The sequence below is a fragment of the Dysidea avara genome, chromosome 8 (genome assembly GCF_963678975.1).
Source record: "Dysidea avara chromosome 8, odDysAvar1.4, whole genome shotgun sequence".
NCBI lineage: Eukaryota > Metazoa > Porifera > Demospongiae > Dictyoceratida > Dysideidae > Dysidea > Dysidea avara.
Window position 1 is genome coordinate 30,062,410 of NC_089279.1, and position 18,992 is coordinate 30,081,401.

Below are 18,992 nucleotides of genomic sequence, written 5' to 3' on the forward strand. Positions count from 1 at the left end.
TGTACTGTCGGGTGGAAGGTAGTCACTGGTGCTTACTTTAAAGTGCATATAGTTACTTCACTCGGGTTAGCAATTTTCAGTTCCAGAGCAATTTTCTGATGGCTGTGTCATCAGCTCAAAAGTATAAACTGCTTCAAAGTTGGCATAACAATGCCATAATTGAAACCATAACTCCACCTTAGGTATTGTTGCATCATTGTGGCACCTCCACTTTAGTTGCTTACCTTTATAAGTTGTTAACTTGATGTTTTTACCAACTTGAGATAGCCACTTGCCTATGGGTATACACCATTGTATTGAGAAGTGTGCAGTAGGTGAAGCATATTTGCTCACCACAAAGCATACAAGGATTGCTGAGATACAATAAGACCTGAAGTTACTCTCATTACATGTACAAACTTGCAGCTAGAAGCAACTGCAGGTTCAAGATGGTCCAGATTGCTAGATGGCTTCCTGATTCAATTGTGCCATTTTCCCCTCTAAAATGTATGGGGAGCCCCGGAGAAAAAATGTACCTTTTTTTCAGTTTTTAAGTACTGTTCATGCCAAAGTAGCTAATTCCAACCCAACAAACTATATATTTCTGAGATCGGCAATCAATACTCCATCTATTGAGCATATAAAAAGCCTTTTTCCAAAATTTAAAAATCGGGCTGGAATGCCTAATAATTGAATACATCATTCTTATGCACAACAAGGATACACTGAGTGGGCTGCTACTCCATCGTCTTGTGTGAAAGTAGCAAAGCTGCTTCGATAGAAGTATCGTCGAGTTGAAGGTGAAACTTGGAATAGTCAAGCGGAGTAATTTTGCGTGATTATCGACTGTAGAAAGACTGTCTTGCTAAGCCTGTATTACTATTCCTCTGTTGTGCCATTGAACTTTGTTTCCATAGCTTCGCTTTGTCGCAGCAGAAACGTGACGTACTTGAGCAAGCGCCTTCACCTAATATCCTAATTAGGAAATTAAGTTACTTATTATAGTACATGGCAGCCGTGTTTGGATTTCGCTGTTTATGGAATTACATGCTCCCTTCTGTCTGCCGGTAGGATTCGATGCGCTCCTGTTATCACTAACATGCATGCGCAATAGTATACACTGTAACACCTTCCACTTACATCATCAGAAGTCCAGAATATTGGCTGCAGGTGGAAAAAGTCAGTAAACGAATGTGTAATACTTGTATGAAAAAAGTACTTGTTCGCACCAGATACTGAATGGATTTATGTACAGTGATCAGATCTCTCTGTAACAAGGTCAACTTTTTAAACCAGTAAATCCTCAAATGCATCATTCGCATATAAAGTTTAGGTGTTTAATGTCTGCCTATCAGTTTTTACAGGTAATCTGCATGGTCATAGTGATTTACCCACTAACAGTGGATGTGGTCATCGTACATAACTCCAGCCCCTTATATATTAAGATCAAAGAGTGTTGTAAATTTCATGTCATGTGCAGGCCATCTGGTCATAGAAGTTCACCAACTAGCAGTCGAATGTGGTAATTTGGGACCAGGCAAGAACTAAGATCAAAGAGTGTCATGAATTTCAGGTCAGTGTATACATAAAGAAAAATTGTATGTGTTTTTTGTAGTTCGCAATTGTTAGTGTAAGTACATAGACAATCAAGCTAGGGTATCATGAATTTGTATCAGATGTCTCCTGAATTCCCAGGATTGTGATGATGGGAACAAACTAATATCAGGTCAGTTTACATGTTGCACTGATATTTTCCAGTATTGACTACCGAGATTTTAGGTATATTGTATTTAATTAGCCCAGTAGTTGTGCACTTTTTTTTGATAAAACTATGCATAAAAGTTGTACTCCTTGTGACATATAATTATTTTTTGATATAGGGCCATCACATATTTGACCTTTGGTGACCTTTCTTTGCATTGAAAATTAATCTTTTTTTGTGTTTATAGTATCTCCCTGCGGCATCATATTGCACAGTTCCAAATTAACGGTGCTGCTAAAATGAACTACTTGACTTTTATTCGAAGTCAATAGGTGATTGCATTGCAAAGATACGATCATTTATATTAGCCATGAAATTCTATGAATTACTTGCCCATTAGTAATTTACACCCCAAGGGCAAAGAATTTTATGACTTATAAACATGATCATGACTTTGTAGTTGAATGAGACACTAACTTCAACAAAAGTCAATACAGTTCTTAGATCAACACCTTAATTTAAATAATGCCTCAGAGAGATTAAAGACAAGAATGATTTTCAATTAAAAAATGGCTGTAAGGGTCAAATCAGTGATGGCACTATATCAAAAAATGTATGTCACATGGAGCACATTTGTGTGGAAAGCTTCATAATTGTATCACAATGTGTACAAAATGCTTATTTTTTTGGTGCTATGCTGCTCTATTAAATGTGTAACACTGTACTTAACTTTTGCTGCATTGTAAAACCTTATGTAATAAAATATCATGCGTGTATAGCTACATCTTTGTGTACGTGCGTGTGCATGTGTGTGTGTGTGTGTGTGCGTGTGTGTGTGTGTGTGTGTGTTAATAAGAAGTGCCATGTTGTCACTGCAAAGGCTTTCTGAAATGACCTGTTACAGTGGAGGTCTTACTGAGATCACTTGATAATGGAGACTAAGAGCACAAGGCCACCCGGGTTGGAGGATGCCGAAACATCACTAAGTGTAAATCCCACTTCGACAGAGCAGCACAAGGACAAAGTTCCCAAAGTAAGGACTTTCTCTCTTAACAAGTACTGGATTTGTTCAGGTGGTGATTGGCCAATAGAATGGACGACTCTACTGAGGGAATCATTCAGGCAGGCCCAGACACACAGGAGGAGAGATCAGTTAGCTACATGCAACCTTGTTACAGTTACACAATTGCACATGTGATGAATAATAATGAAATTGTACAGACACCACACAAATCTGTAGAGTTGCTCCGCAGTGAGGTGTCTTGAAAGCAAGAGACTCCAGTCGGTCCTTGATAAGCTCAAGTCTGAGATTGCCAAGTTGCAGTCCACTGTATTGCTTGAAGAGGTGGAACAATTGAGAGTGGAGGTACGTAGCCAGACCACTAAGGTGAAGCGATTCTGGACAATGAGATGCCAGCAAATGCTAGAGAAAGGTGAATTGATGGAACAAAGGAGTGTCCTTATGTGCTCATTTGGCTGCTGCACCAACACATGGTGACACTGCTGTCATTGCCGCTGCATGAGCAAATGAAGTCATGTACCTTGCTGCATCCACTCCAAAGTCTCAACAAGGGAATGGGGAGGGGAGTCTTCCCCAAAGCTGCAGGATAATAGTGTGCTGTCAAATGGTCAGAAAGGCAAGGCTCCCCTGTTGATCTGTGTACAAATTAGAGTGACATGCTTTGGGAAGACTGGCTCCCCACATTTGAGTTAACCACAGCTCGGAACAACTGGACAGAAGAAGAGAAGCTGTGGCAATTAGCAGGCCACACTGTTTCCGGCCACTGACAAACTGGCATTCACATCAGCCACTAGAACCCATTTCTGAGGGGAAAGTGATGTATCACTGTACACAACTTTAGCTACATTGTATAATCTTATGTAATAGTGTACATATACTTTTGTGTATGCGTTAATAAGAAATGCCAATTTGTCACTGCTAACTTTGTGGGCTCTTCTAAATTGACCAGTTACATACATGTTGGCCATTTAGTCATTGCAGTTCTCTGTTACCCACTAACAGTCGGATGTGCTCATGGTACATAACTTTGGACCTATATTTTATGATGTGGTTGTGCTTATATTATAATCTCAGCTTGAATGCATCTGTCCACACACCCACATGAGCAAACAAGCTTCAAGCTACAGAACATTAGTTTCATTATATGAATATAAATAAAAGTTGCTAATGGACTGTATTGAACATTTTCTTTATTATAAACCAGTTTACTTAAAGGGGTGTAGCCCGTCACTAAAACTCTTAATGCAGGCTTACCTATGTGTTACAATAACTAAAAAGCACAATGTGACAGACCTTAATAGAAAGCTACCAGATATAGTGTGTTATTATGTCCCATTTAGAAATTAGAAGGTTTGTCTAGATAATTCGCATAAGAAAACATGATAGGCAAACTATAAAAAAATGTTGAGATACTTCTGTGAGCAATTTTTGGTTTAAAGTGGTTTCTGACTGAAGTAATTGAGTAAGTGACTGCTCTATTTGAGTATCTAGAACTTTTCCCTACAAAGTTTAGACCCTTTTTATGGTGGATTTGGTGATTTTGGAGGTGTCTAAGTTACTTAGACCCTTTCCATGTTTACTTAGACCCTTTTCATGTTTATTACGTGCACCTGCACTGGTAGCATTGGCATTGCATTGCCACCTGAAAATTAATTTTAAACCCATAACTGTTGTTACGGGTGGAGTAATGGCTTGTTTCTACTAATGAACACAGCATTTCTCTGTTACAAGCAGCTGTCAACAGTGTTAAGGTCCTACAACTACATAAAGGGTCTAAATAATATAGACTTCAGACCACAGGAGTCTAAATAATTTAGTAACCCTCAGGCCCTGTAGTAGCGTCTTCACTTCGCTCAGGCGGGTAGTTGGAAAAGGCGGATTTGATTGGATGCGGACACGGACGCAGACATTTTCAAAAGGCATTTTTACATTTATATAACAGTTATTTTTCATACCTAAGGCTGCTTTTACAGCAGCATTCACTTCCAGACCCAGGCGTCAATCTTGTCATAGCGCTTATCCATTTATAAGTGCACATGCGAAAGACTAGACCAGCATTCCACAGCATGCCAAAGACCATATAGTGTTGTACACATGCTCTAAAGTCTAATACAGAGTTATATAGTTGTAGAGATTAGCTTGTATGCCCCATGCAACTTAGCTCAGCAGGCCAAATCCACAATCTTACGCCTTTTAGTATAAGGCACAGGCGCTTATACCAAGTGTGGAGGGTTTCAAGGACCTGGCCTACAAGATTAGGTTGGGACAAGCTAGATTAATCTCTATGACTCTGAATTAGACTTCTAGAGTCCGTATACAACACTATATGGTCTTTAGAGTGCTAGTGTATCCTTCGCACATGAGCTTATATATGGATACGCGTTATGACAAGATCGACTCCTGGGTCTGGAAGCGAATGCTGCTGTAAAAACAGCATTAAGTATGAAAAATAACTGTTATATAAACGTAAAAATGCTTTTTGAAAATGTCTGTGTCCGCGTCTGTGTCCGACCGTATCTGCCTTTTCCAACTACCCCGCTCAGGCACCACAACACAGGACCATCAGGTTACTAAATTGCATAAACCCCGTGGTCTGAAGTCTAACTATTACTTAAATAATCAATTAAGAAAATAAATATTACCGTATAGCGCAAAATTTTGGCGGTGGAAAACATTGGCGAATTTGGCGAATAATTTTTCCATTCGCCAAAGTTTTACCCTCCAAAGTTTTAGCCTTAATTGTGTCTGGTGCGGCCGCCCCTTCGCATAAAGAGGAACCCGGCTCGAGTCCACTCTATGCGGAGGGGTGACCGCGCCAGTCGCCATGCAGACTAGCTATAGTATAGGTGTTGCGTGAGTTAACGTTAGAATGGCTGGTATTCTGAAATACTTTAAACCTGTGCCGACTCCATCATCGTCTTCTCCGAATCTTCCTGATCCAGATGGGCCGCTCAATAGAAAAATTCCAACTAAAGCTATTGAATTGGCTAATGCAAAAGTTACAGAGGTGACCAAAGTGCCACGTGGTCGTTCGCCATATTTTTATCTCACACCAGGTCAACGATACGAAGTAGGCAAGCGAGCTACAGAACATGGCGTAACAGCTACTCTAAGGTATTATGCTGAGAAATATCCGAAACTTCCTCTCAAAGAAACCACAGCAAGACGCTTGAAAGATTTGTACAAGGACACATTGAAACCTAAGGCGAAATCAAAGAAGGCCAAGCCGAAAGATGAGGGCTCCGATGTAGCCTCGGAAAATTCTGATGAACAGCCCACGAAAGAGACAGAACCAGAAGAGGTAAAAGAATTGCTTCGTAAGAAAACAGGGCGGCCTTTGCTGCTAGGGGCTGATATAGACACCCAAGTACAGGAATACATCAAAGATGTAAGGAGGCGGGGCTTAGCCGTTAATACTTCTGTAGTCATCGGCAGTGCACAAGGTATTTTGTTGTACAAAGATGCAAATCTTCTTGCAGACAATGAAAAAGGAGCTGAAATTGAGTTATCAAAGGACTGGGCAAAATATTTACTGAAGCGGATGGGGTTTGTGAAGAGAAAAGCCTGCAGTAAAGCTAAAGTTGATGTTGAACGGTTCAAAGAAGTGAAAGAGGATTTCCTGTTAGACGTTAAGAACATCGTTGCCATGGATGACATTCCTGCAGAGCTTGTGATTAACTTTGATCAGACTGCTCTTAATTATGTACCAGTTACTCCCTGAACAATGGAAAAGCAAGGAGCAAAAAGAGTTGAGGTAGTGGCTAAGGATGATAAACGGCAGATTACTGCAGTATTTGCTGGGTCAATGTCAGGAGATTTCTTGCCACCTCAATTAATTTATGAAGGTAAAACGACTCGATGTCTGCCTCAATATAAATTTCCTTCCTCGTGGCACATAACCCATTCAGATAACCATTGGTCCAATGAATTCACAATGAAAGAGTATGTTGAGAAGATTTTGGTACCTTATATTAACAGAAAACGAGCTGAACTGAATTTATCATCCAACCAACCTGCATTGCTCATTTTTGATAATTTCAAAGCACAGACCACTTCTTCTATGCTTAAACTGCTTGACAGTTACACAATCAATGTTGCTTTGCTCCCTGCAAATTGCACGGACAGATTACAACCACTTGATTTAAGTGTCAATAAAGCAGCAAAGGATTTCTTGCGCTCCAGGTTCCAAGATTGGTATGCTAAGCAGCTGTGTTCTCAGCTACAGGAAGAGTCAGAAACGCAAGCAGTAGATTTGAAACTATCCACAGTTAAGCCATTAAGTGCTGGATGGATTGAGTCCATGTACAATTACTTCAAGACTAAGCCTGAAATAATAAAGAATGGGTTCAAAGAAGCTGGGATCACTAACTGCTTGACGTCTGCAGATTCTGTTGCACCAAACACTGCTTATAGTGCCTAGCATATAATGACATTCTGCTGTAACTTTAATCTGATTAGTTTCAATTTGATTATATACTAATGACAATCAATTGACATGTATAACTAGTGCAGTTTGGTCACAGTGTAAATAGATTAAGACTGAAATTATTTACAATATACTACAACTCAGTATCTAAAGTGTTCTGCCAACATTACGTACGTGGGAATGGGGAAATACGATGCTTGTTAAAGCAGTTGATCAAATGTGCTCTCATTGATTCTTGCTTCAACTGTAATTTGCTTAAATTTATCCCAAATGCAAGAGCTGTTGCAAAAGCTATGGCAAAAATCCCACAGTCAGTCCCTCCCTTCTGTTTTTGGGACTGCGAGACTGTTATCTTGAGCTTCACTGACCCTACCTGGAACAGATTAGCAATCACATGTTCTGTTTCCTTGCCACAGTATTGAAATAATGAATCATAAACTCTGACTTCACCAAGCTGACAATTCAATGTTGTGGCAACTATCCAATGGCGTCTGCCTTTACAATGTATGATCTGGACTTTGTTCCTGACTAAACTTTCAGTCATTTGTAACCGTCTGTCTTGGTATAATGTCGACACTAAACCATTCAGTTCCGAAAACTGTTCTTTCAATAGTTGCTGTGCAAAATTAATCTCAATATCACACAACTCTTCTCCCATTATGATTCTTTCTGTGTCAATACACTTAACCCTTTTCCTCAGAGGTGGCGCTTCTTCTGGACCTTCATTATGCTGCTCAGGTACAATTACAACAGGTAATTCGCAAGGTTGCTCTGAGGAAACCACAAGTTCCTGTCCTTGATTTGCAGCTGCAGGCAATGCTTGTTGATTGGTAGGTCGAGTAGGTGCACAAACTTCAAACACTTCCACTGACAGTGTGGACTGGATCAGTTTCTTAGCTTTCTGGCATTCATCGGCGTTAACGGACTTGAAGATTAATTTACAAGGTATTTCTAGACCACCCTGAGGCAAATCCGAGGAGTACCTTCGAACTCCATTAATTATACAAACGAGCAATCTGCCTCTCCTAATAAATAACGAGCAAATCGTCGATATTCTTCTTGGCACATGACCTACAATTCGGTCACTTCCTCCTATTGCTTTCTTCACGGCCACAGCATACGGATCGTGACTGTTGCCAGGCTCACGCTCACATCCAAGTTCCTCGCCAATTATTGGATCATTCCATATTAGTTGGTATTCATGGTATCCGCGTATCATAGATTCCACAGAAAATATGAAGTCGAAACCCGCCATGTGGATGCTGCAGGATCAGTTGAGCCAATCACACACTCTATTTACTTCCCACCGTCACGTTACAGTCCCAGCTACATGACCTGTAAGGATATGAATTTAATATAGCTATAGTTATATTCATAGAGGCACAAAGGTTCTGCACAGCTGTTATAGTTTTGATACAGACTAGACCTCGCGGCTCGCGGAACGAGGGTGTGGCTATACCACACTATAATATGTGTTGGAGTTCAGGTTCTCCGTTCGGTGTAGTGAATGTTACGGAGAATTTGGCCGGGCTCGACTGTTTCGCTAATGTTTTACACTTGGATAGTCAGTGGAGCATTTCGCCAAAGTTTTTTTCGCCAATACCATTTTGTGACGATTCGCCAAAGTTTTACGCCACCAATGTTTTGCGCTATACGGTATATATTTTGATATGAATTGCAATTATAATGTGCAGCATGTGACAATACTCTATTGAGATTCATAAAATGAAGCCACAAAAACACTACACTGACTTTTACCCTTAACTAAAGTATGTTCTATGTTCTTTTCATAGTCTTAGTTTGGTTAAACTGGTTGATTTTAAACCTCATTGCATGATGTCAATTTTCCCTTTTCTATGCAAAACACTTGAATTTTACACTGCATACAAACACGAATTGGCACCCATATGATACAATAGTATGTGATGATTATTGGAAACATTAGTCCCCATATATTTATAGAACTTACAATGCAGCCAGCAATCATAAAATATATAAACTTTTGATTGAAAATCTCCAAGTTTAGGAAACGAAGAAGTATTACAAGTGGCTCATAGATCATTCCCATTACTGACACAAATACTAGCCAGCCAGCAGCAGATTCGTACTTATCTGTGTCTTGATATCTAACACTTGCTTGATCCTCAACATCTTCAATAGCTGACAGTGTAACTGCAGCACATATCATTATTATGAAGCACAACACCTGCAGGAATATAACCAACACAGTTAAGCTCATACATTTATAACATTTGCACTGTTTTGCCATGTTTTAATTTGTCTTTTATATAATATGGCCTATCCTCAAAGCTGGCCTACGCCAGCTTTGTGGATAGGCCAGCTATTGGCCCAATTTCTGTCTTCTATGTAAATGCAAGTGTGCTATATTGCATTACACTGTATTTGAATACGTGAGAACAAAATAGGGCAAACACTTTTTTGGACTTCTAATGAAACACACACTAGAATTACCATTGGTAGAACTAGACTTTTACTTAAAAGGTACCATTTTTATTTATAAGAAATTTAAGGGAGGTGAATGACTGAACATGTAAAATATAAACCATGGCCATGAGGTATATTGTACTTATACACATCCCGACTCCAAATTCAGAGGAACTTTACCGTTGATATACATATACTTGAAATTAACAAGGAGAAGACATCCTAACTGCCTGGCAGATGCATGTAAGCATTCAAGCATTAATTGGATAGCTGAAGGTTCAAGGCTGTCCAGGTCCAGTCATGGACTTTTTCTCCTTTCTCCACCTTTTCAAACATACTTTCTGTAACAACTCTTAATTTAATTTACTGTAAACAGGCTGTAAGACCAGGAGTCTTACAGACCTTCAACACTTTTGCTGTAAAGTCTTAATAAATAAAATAAAAATAAAGAGGAGGAGTGTGTATAATAATAGTATGCTTGTCCAACCTCTGGTCAGATTCAACTTATAGATCAGTCATAGGTACTTAACTAGGGATGAGTCTATTTTGCTTTTTTTCTCACCTATTTTTCTTTCCAGCAATTCTTTTTTTACCTACCTATTTTGCTCAATATTTTGCTTGTCAACAATCTATTTTGCTCCATAGTTGGTGTACAATGTAATAATAATAATTACATGTAATAATCAATAAGCACTGTTTACATACACTATGGTGTTTAGATATTAGTGATTGTATCTTAGCATGATTGATGCCTCCATATAATCCTTTAGTGAATTTCCTTGTAGGTCACCAAATCCTGAATTCAATAGTGAGAACACCCTTTCTGCAGCAGCCGAGGAGGGCTGTATGGTCAAGACCTTCTTTACAGCATTTGACCATAAAGGCAAATCAGTTGCATTGAGCTTCCACCATTCCAGAGCAGCAAGTTCATCACTAATACCATCCGCCTTAGCTACATAAGAAGGAAGTTCAGCCTTCAAATTTTCAAGCTCGTCATCCTTAAAGAAGGGAACAACCTGCAATGCATTTACATGAGAAACATCTGGCTTAAGCATTACTATCTTGTGCGGATTGAAAACTCTCACAGCCTTAAAAACTAAAATTTGCTCCTTTAAGGAAGAATCTAGCAGTTCTTGAAAGTAATCTAGAGCTGGTTGCATACAGCTTCGAGCATAGCTGCGATGCCTCTGCTGTGCAGTTGATTGAGTAGTGATACTGCGAATAACAGCTTCAGTGTTTGGAGTATGAGCTGCCCTGACTGCTGCAACAACAGTCTGTACTATTTCATAAGCTGTGAAACTCAGTGGCCCATCTCCTTCAAGGTTATATGTAGCCTTAACAAACACCTCCCCCCAATCAATAACAGCAGCAAGCTCAAGCTTTAAGTGTTCAAGCTTTTCACGGTCAGTTAAAATAGCTAGTAACTTTGGACGAGATGCAGGGCCTAAGTCTGTATTTTCACTTAGGAATGGTTCGATATCACCAAACTGGAGCATTATTTGCTTAAAAATTTCCCATTTGCTCCACCACCTGGTAGCACTATACGATGCCATTGCCTTTCCTGTTTGTTGTTTCCATAGAAATTTGGCTTTAATGCTATGTGAAAAAAGTGCTAGCCAATTACCAATAAACTCAGTCAGGGTTGGTACTTTGAAGTGCTCTCCAACACGATCAAAAGCATGGCTGAAGCATCCAATATCTATTACATTAGGGTAAACAATCTTCAATGTCCTCATTGCTACACTGTTAACAGATGCTCTATCTCGCATAGCAGCAATAAGATGGCTGGAAGAAATGCTGTAGAACACTGAAAGCACTTGTACCAATTCGTGTGCAATTTCTTCCCCAGTGAGAGATTTTGAAAGCAGTTGGATGGCTAGAAGCTGCTGTTGAATTTCAAAAGAATCATTTACAAAGCGCACTAAGACTGCTAATGCCTCTCCACTATGAGAGGTACCATCAAAAATGACACTCAAGAACTGACCCTGGAGTGATTGCTTAATACGTGCCTTTTCTTCTTCTAAAATAAAAGGAATAAGGTCAAACATAAATCTGCGATCTGTAAGGCGATAGCCTGTCTCCTCAAAAAGACTACGAAACTGGTCAACCTTACTTAGTGGTACACCCGCTTGAAGAAATGTTTTGACCACTTTGACTCGGAAAACCTGCTGTTGTTCCGGAAGAGTCTCACCTCGCCCATGAGCTTCTGCATTATACCTTTGCAGAGATTGTGCAATGTCTGAGTCTTTAACATTCCTTTGTTGCAGCTTTTTCTTTCCATTAGCATGTTTAGTAGACTTTAAGTGATACTCAATACTGCTCTTTTTGAGGGGTAACTCTTCCCGGCATCCTTGGCAAAAAAGCTTTCCAGTAGCTACAGTAAAGGGTTCCTTGGAATATTCGGTTACTCTTTGCTGGGGCTTGATCGTTTTTGGGTTGCTCTGCGAATTCGAATGTAATGCTCTCTTCCTGCCAGCTGGTGGATTTTTGGCAATTTTTCTCTTACGAGAGAAGTCAGATGCACTTGGTGCCTTTAGCACACTAAGCAAGGACACTCCACTAGACGTTGGCGTCGTTGAGTTGCTGGCACTTCCGGTAGAACGAGTCCTCGAAGTTGTACTAGTCGAAGTTGTTGTAACATCTGACTCGCGAGACGATTCACGGTCATCATCATTACTAACAATGCTAAGACTGTCATCTACTTCACTAACATCGCTTTCAGCACTTGAACTGTAGTCAATGCGTTCTATCACATCCATTGTAGACACTATTTCACACGTGATTATTCGCTAACATGTATTGTGGGTTCGCCTTCGGGTCAAAGTTCAGCTAGAGCCATACTCATTTAACGTACGAGTGTTAAACGTAGCTATGGTAAGTTGTTACTTGTGTTAGTTATGCAGTTACATTCACACTGTCTGAAACAGATCTGAGATTAACAAATTTTGCTTATTTTGCGCCTATTTTGCTCGATTTTGCTCCTATTTTGCTCGATTTTGCTCCTATTTTGCCAGCATTTTGCTTGTTGCTCTTGTATTCCTATTATTCCAATAATTTTGCTGGCGAAATCGACGCATCCCTATACTTAACCCTTGTTATAGAACTTTGGGTGGGCGAGATCAAAGGGAAAAGTGTACTTTAAATTTCATAAAGTACACTCTCAGCCGGCCAACTGTTTCATCGACCACAAAGAGTACTTTATTGTGAATAAAGCACTCTTTGCGGTGCAATAAAGCACTCTTTGTGGGCAATAAAGCACAGTTGCCCACGTGCCTTAGTGTAGGCTAATAGCCTACGGGGCTCGCGCCAGTATGACTAATCACCCAAGCCGGTGAAGGCTGATAGCCTCGCCGCGCTGAGTGATCAATCACCCCAGCCAATACGAGTTCTACCACTGGATTACTTTTATAGACATACCTAAATGCTTCGATGATGGGTGGGAGAAGGTAATGTTGCTGTTACGTTTGTTAATGTAAACGGACAACTCCTGGAGATATCACGGAAATACTTCACCATGTGACTCACAATAGAATCGATTGTGGGTTGCGAGCAAAACCTGCCAAAAGACGCGATGAACGTCTACTATGCCAAACTATGGTGAAATACGTGTGAGTTACTTTGTTAAACTAGTTTGTGTGCGTTCAGGCTGCTAATAGTTCGTGCAACGCTTGTTAATTATGAGTCCTAGTGTATGGTGAAGCTACACGGCTAGAAAGTTCCATAAATCATTTAAAGCATAGCCTTGCTCGTGCTATATGAAATATAAAGTACTCGGCGCTTGGCCTCTATGCTAATAAAGCACTCGGCTTCGCCTCGTGCTTTATTAGCATCTCGGCCGCGTGCCTTGTACTTTATTTTTCATATAGCACTCGCGGCTATGCTTTAACATATACTTAATGTATTACCATGGAAATTTGTAATTATTCCTTTATGTAGCAAGATATTTTTACTCTTTACTCCTCTCAGCTAGTGTTAAAATGGTATACAGGAGTTGCATTCTTGTTGCTAATGTTGCTTTGGATAAGAAAGGTAGTAGAATCCTTCAATACAAGAAAAGAAGTTTGTCTAGTCAACGAAGACGTTTGATGTATAAACAGAGGAAATCTAGAGTTTAAGTTTTAGGCTTACTTTCAGCAATGATAATGCATATTCCTCAACCTAGATTAGTGTGGATAATTCATAGGTATAGTCTACTTGTAAAGTACATCTAATCCAAAACAGCCAAGCTGTAAAAAAAGAGTGTGCGGCCCTCAAAAAGGCTATGGTGAAAAAAGATGTGAAATCCAAGGTGGCAGCCAAGAAATGGCTGTGATGGTAGGTTAATGGTAAAAATTTTAATAACGACAATTCAGGTGAATTTTTGTGCCACTTGGTCTTGGCACAAAATTCACCTGAATTGTCATTATTAAAATTTTTACCATTGACCTACCATCACAGCCATTTCTTGGCCGCCACCTTGGATTTCACATCTTTTTTCACCATAGCCTTTTTGAGGGCCGCACACTTTTTTTACAGCTTGGCTGTTTTGGATTAGATTTCATTTCTTATTGTATTTGTATACCCCAAAGCCGGCCTATGGCCGGCTTTGGGACTTTTTTAACCTATCTTTTTTTCTTTACCACAGGAAGAAGAAAAGATGAAGTAGATGTACTTTAAATATTTTATCAGTAAATGTACGAATTATATATATAATACATATATTGATTACAGAAATCTCCATTGTGGTTTCTTTGTAACTGAACTCGCTATAAGTGATTTGTTTGCAGCTGAACTCTCTACATGATGGTTTCTTTGTAGCTGAACTCTCTACAAGGTAACTTCTTCTAGCTGATCTCTCTACAGGGTGATTTGTTTGTAGCTGAATTCTGTACAGGTGATTTGTTTGCAGCTGAGCTCTTTACAGAATGGTTTCTTTGTAGCTGAACTCTCTAAAAGGTAACTTCTTCTAACTGATCTTTCTACAGGGCAATTTTTTTGTGGCAGAATTTTTTACAGGGTGATTTCTTTGCAGCTGAACTCTCTACATGGTGGTTTCTTTGTAGCTGATTCAGAACTCTCTACAAGGTAATTTCTTCTGATCTCTCTACAGGGAGATTTGTTTGTAGCTGAATTCTGTACAGGTGATTTGAATGCAGCTGAGCTCTTTACAGAATGGTTTCTTTGTAGCTGAAGTCTCTAAAAGGTAACTTCTTCTAACTAATCTTTCTACAGGGCAATTTGTTTGTGGCAGAATTTTATACAGGGTGATTTCTTTGCAGCTGAACTCTCTACATGGTGGTTTCTTTGTAGCGGAACTCTCTAAAAGGTAATTTCTTCTGATCTCTCTACAGGGAGATTTGTTTATAGCTGAACTATCGACAAGGTGACTTCTTCTAGCTGATCTCTCTACAGGGTGATTTGTTCGTAGCTGAATTCTGTACAGGTGATTTGTTTGCAGTTGAGCTCTTTAAAAAATGTTTTCTTGGTAGCTGAACTCTCTACAAGGTAACTTCTTCTAACTGATCTTACTACAGGGTGATTTGTTTGTAGCTGAACTCTCTACATGGTGGTTTGTTTGTAGCTGAATTCTGTACAGGTGATTTGTTTGCAGCTGAGCTCTTTACAGAATGGTTTCTTTGTAGCTGAACTCTCTACAAGGTAACTTCTTCTAGCTATAGCTGATCTCTCTACAGGGTGATTTGTTTGTAGCTGAACTATCTAAAAGGTAACTTCTTCTAGCTGATCTCTCTACAGGATGATTTGTTTGTAGCTGAACTATCTACAAGATAACTTCTTCTAGCTGAACTCTCTACAGGGTGATTTGTTTGTAGCTGAATTCTGTATAGGTGATTTGTTTGCAGCTGAGCTCTTTACAGAATGGTTTCTTTGTAGCTGAACTCTCTACAAGGTAACTTCTTCTAGCTGATGTCTTTACAGGGTCACTAGTTTGTAGCTGAATTCTCTACATGGTGGTTTCTTTTTAACTGAACTCTCTACAAGGTAACTTCTTCTAGCTGATCTTTCTACAGGGTGATTTGTTTGATGCTGAACTCTCTACAAGGTAACTTCTTCTAGCTGATCTCCCTACAGGGAGATTTGTTTGTAGCTGAACTCTCTATAGGTGATTTGTTTGCAGCTGAACTCTCTACATGATGGTTTCTTTGTAGCTGAACTCTCTACAATGTAACTTCTTCTAGCTGATCTCTCTACAGGGAGATTTGTTTGTAGCTGAACTCTCTATAGGTGATTTGTTTGCAGCTGAACTCTCTACATGATGGTTTCTTTGTAGCTGAACTCTCTACAAGGTAACTTCTTCTAGCTGATCTCTCTACAGGGCGATTTGTTTGTAGCTGAATTCTGTACAGGTGATTTGAATGCAGCTGAGCTCTTTACAGAATGGTTTCTTTGTAGCTGAACTCTCTAAAAGTTAACTTCTTCTAACTAATCTTTCTACAGGGCAATTTGTTTGTGGCAGAAATTTATACAGGGTGATTTCTTTGCAGCTGAACTCTCTACATGGTGGTTTCTTTGTAGCGGAACTCTCTAAAAGGTAATTTCTTCTGATCTCTCTACAGGGAGATTTGTTTATAGCTGAACTATCGACAAGGTGACTTCTTCTAGCTGAACTCTCTACAGGGTGATTTGTTCGTAGCTGAATTCTGTACAAGTGATTTGTTTGCAGCTGAGCTCATTAAAAAATGTTTTCTTGGTAGCTGAACTCACTACAAGGTAACTTCTTCTAACTGATCTTACTACAGAGTGATTTGTTTGTAGCTGAACTCTCTACAAGGTGGTTTGTTTGTAGCTGAATTCTGTACAGGTGATTTGTTTGCAGCTGTAAAAAATGGTTTCTTTGTAGCTGAACTCTCTACAAGGTAACTTCTTCTAACTGATCTTTCTACAGGGTGATTTGTTTGTAGCTTAACTCTCTATAGGTGATTTGTTTGCAGCTGAACTATCTACATGATGGTTTCTTTGTAGCTGAACTCTCTACAAGGTAACTTCTTCTAGCTGATCTCTCTATAGGGAGATTTGTTTGTAGCTGAACTCTCTACATGATGGTTTCTTTGTAGCTGAACTCTCTGCAAGGTAACTTCTTCTAGCTGATCTTTCTACAGGGTGGTTTGTTTGAAGCTGAACTCTCTACAAGGTAACTTCTTCTAGCTGATCTCTCTACAGGCAGATTTGTTTGTAGCTGAACTCTCTATAGGTGATTTGTTTGCAGCTGAACTCTCTACATGATGGTTTCTTTGTAGCTGAACTCTCTACAAGGTAACTTCTTCTAGCTGATCTCTCTACAGAGAGATTTGTTTGTAGCTGAACTCTCTACATGATGGTTTCTTTGTAGCTAAACTCTCTGCAAGGTAACTTCTTCTATTGATGTCTCTACAGGCGATTTGTTTGTAGCTGAACTCTCAACATGGTGGTTGGTTTCTTTTTAGCTGAACTCTACAAGGTGATTTCTTCTAGCTGAAGTATCTCTTTCCATAGTTGCATGAACTCCCTACAAGGTAACTTCTTCTAGCTGATCTCTCTACAGGGTGACTTGTGTGTAGCTGATCTCTATACAGGTTTCTTGTTTCTAGCTGATCTCTTGAATTCTCTTCAGGGTGACTGCTCTATTAGGATGACTGCTCTATTAGGATGACTGCTCTATTAGAGTATCTCGATCTCGCACTGGCTGCACCAAGTTGGATTTCGTGTTATAACTCCGTGGATTTAAGTCTGATTCTTCTACACCATTGATGAGCCTTTCTAAGATGATTACTCCATCTGTACAACGATTTTCAAAACATTACCCCAAGCGGTTTATCTGGTAGGCGTGGCAAGCAGTCGTTTTTATTATTAGCTAATCTCGATTGCGTAATTGTTACATACTGTTGGTTTTTTCGTTGTGTCTTCCTGGTTTTTAGCTCGATTTCTTTCAAACCACAAAAGGTTTGAGGTTCAATAGTTAACCTATTCACCCACCGATTTTCAGCTTCTTCCCATACGCGATTTACCCTGTAGGTTATTTTTCGTGAATAATCGATCATAACTCTTTGCCTGTTTATCGTATTCCAGCCAAAGTTGGTACCGAGATACGCCTTTATACCCCCCTTCTGTGTGCCAAATTTCAAGGCAATCGGATATGGCGTTCGCGTTTTATAGCAGTTTTTGTAAGTGTGCGACAAGAGGAAGAAAAATTTTTTTTTTTTTTTTAAAGAAAGAAGAACCGGCCCAAGTTGGCACTCCCATCCACCACACTCTACTCTACGCTAAGATGTTCTACTATAAAATGGGTTTAGCCTATTCCTACACCTACAGAGCTACTGAAAGAGAACCTACAGACACAGAATAGAAAAAAAAAGGAAATGGGGCTTAAACGGCCCCAAGACGCCCCTCCCCCAGTGCAAGGTCAACTGATGCTAGAACATGACCCTTAAAGGGATAACCAGGAGATTTCTGTAATCAATATATGTATTATATATATAATTTGTACATTTACTGATAAAATATTTAAAGTACATCTACTTCGGCATCCTGTGGTAAAGAAAAAAGATAGGTTTAAAAAGTCCCAAAGCTAGCCATAGGCCGGCTTTGGGGTATACAAATACAAAAAGAGATGAAATCTAATCCAAAACAGCCAAGCTGTAAAAAAAGTGTGCGGCCCTCAAAAAGGCTATGGTGAAAAAAAGATGTGAAATCCAAGGTGGCGGCCAAGAAATGGCTGTGATGGTAGGTAGGTTAATGGTAAAAATTTTAATAATGACAATTCAGGTGAATTTTGTGCCAAGACCAAGTGGCACAAAAATTCACCTGAATTGTCGTTATTAAAATTTTTACCATTAACCTACCATCACAGTCATTTCTTGGCCGCCACCTTGGATTTCACATCTTTTTTCACCATAGCCTTTTTGAGGGCCGCACACTTTTTTTACAGCTTGGCTGTTTTGGATTAGATTATGTTAGCACTCCCCCTTCTGAAATCCTAGATCCGCCCCTGAATGGTGGTAGTTACGCACACCAAATTTTCAAGAGGGTTTTATAACAATTTATTACTTTCCAGATCATCCACTGAAGTAGTCAACAGCTAAATTTCCTGCCATTTTAGATAGTTTTTAAACTGAGGTTGACTGTATCACGCGAGCTCCAAAAGGGTGGGAGGCAGGGCCATGGAAGGCAGGCAAGATGGTGATCAAAAATTGAAAAGGAACGTGTTGGGCTGAATTACTTAACATGCCAAATTAGGCTGCGTTATGGGCCATTCAGGGCTCAGAATGGGCTAAAATGAAAGGAAATTTACAGCATAGGTTATTGTACAATACCAGGGAGCTGTACAGCCACACACAGTCATCTCCTGGTTGGCCAGGGCTCCGTCAAGACTCCACACTACTCATACGGCTTACCACTGTGCTTGAAAAAAGCAGCTAGCAAAAGCAGACAACTTTACCTTGGTC

At 39.7% G+C, this 18,992-nt stretch overlaps 1 protein-coding gene across 2 annotated transcripts in view; it reads right to left on the reverse strand.

Annotated features, from left to right (window-relative positions):
* LOC136263679 (uncharacterized) overlaps window positions 1-18,992 on the reverse strand; it is a 52,386-nt gene that overhangs the window by 23,823 nt on the left and 9,571 nt on the right. For both annotated transcript variants that reach the window (XM_066058313.1, XM_066058314.1), the window contains exon 2: window positions 9,098-9,334. In XM_066058313.1, the coding sequence (XP_065914385.1) occupies window positions 9,098-9,334 (237 nt within the window). The remainder of the gene's footprint in view (window positions 1-9,097; window positions 9,335-18,992) is intronic.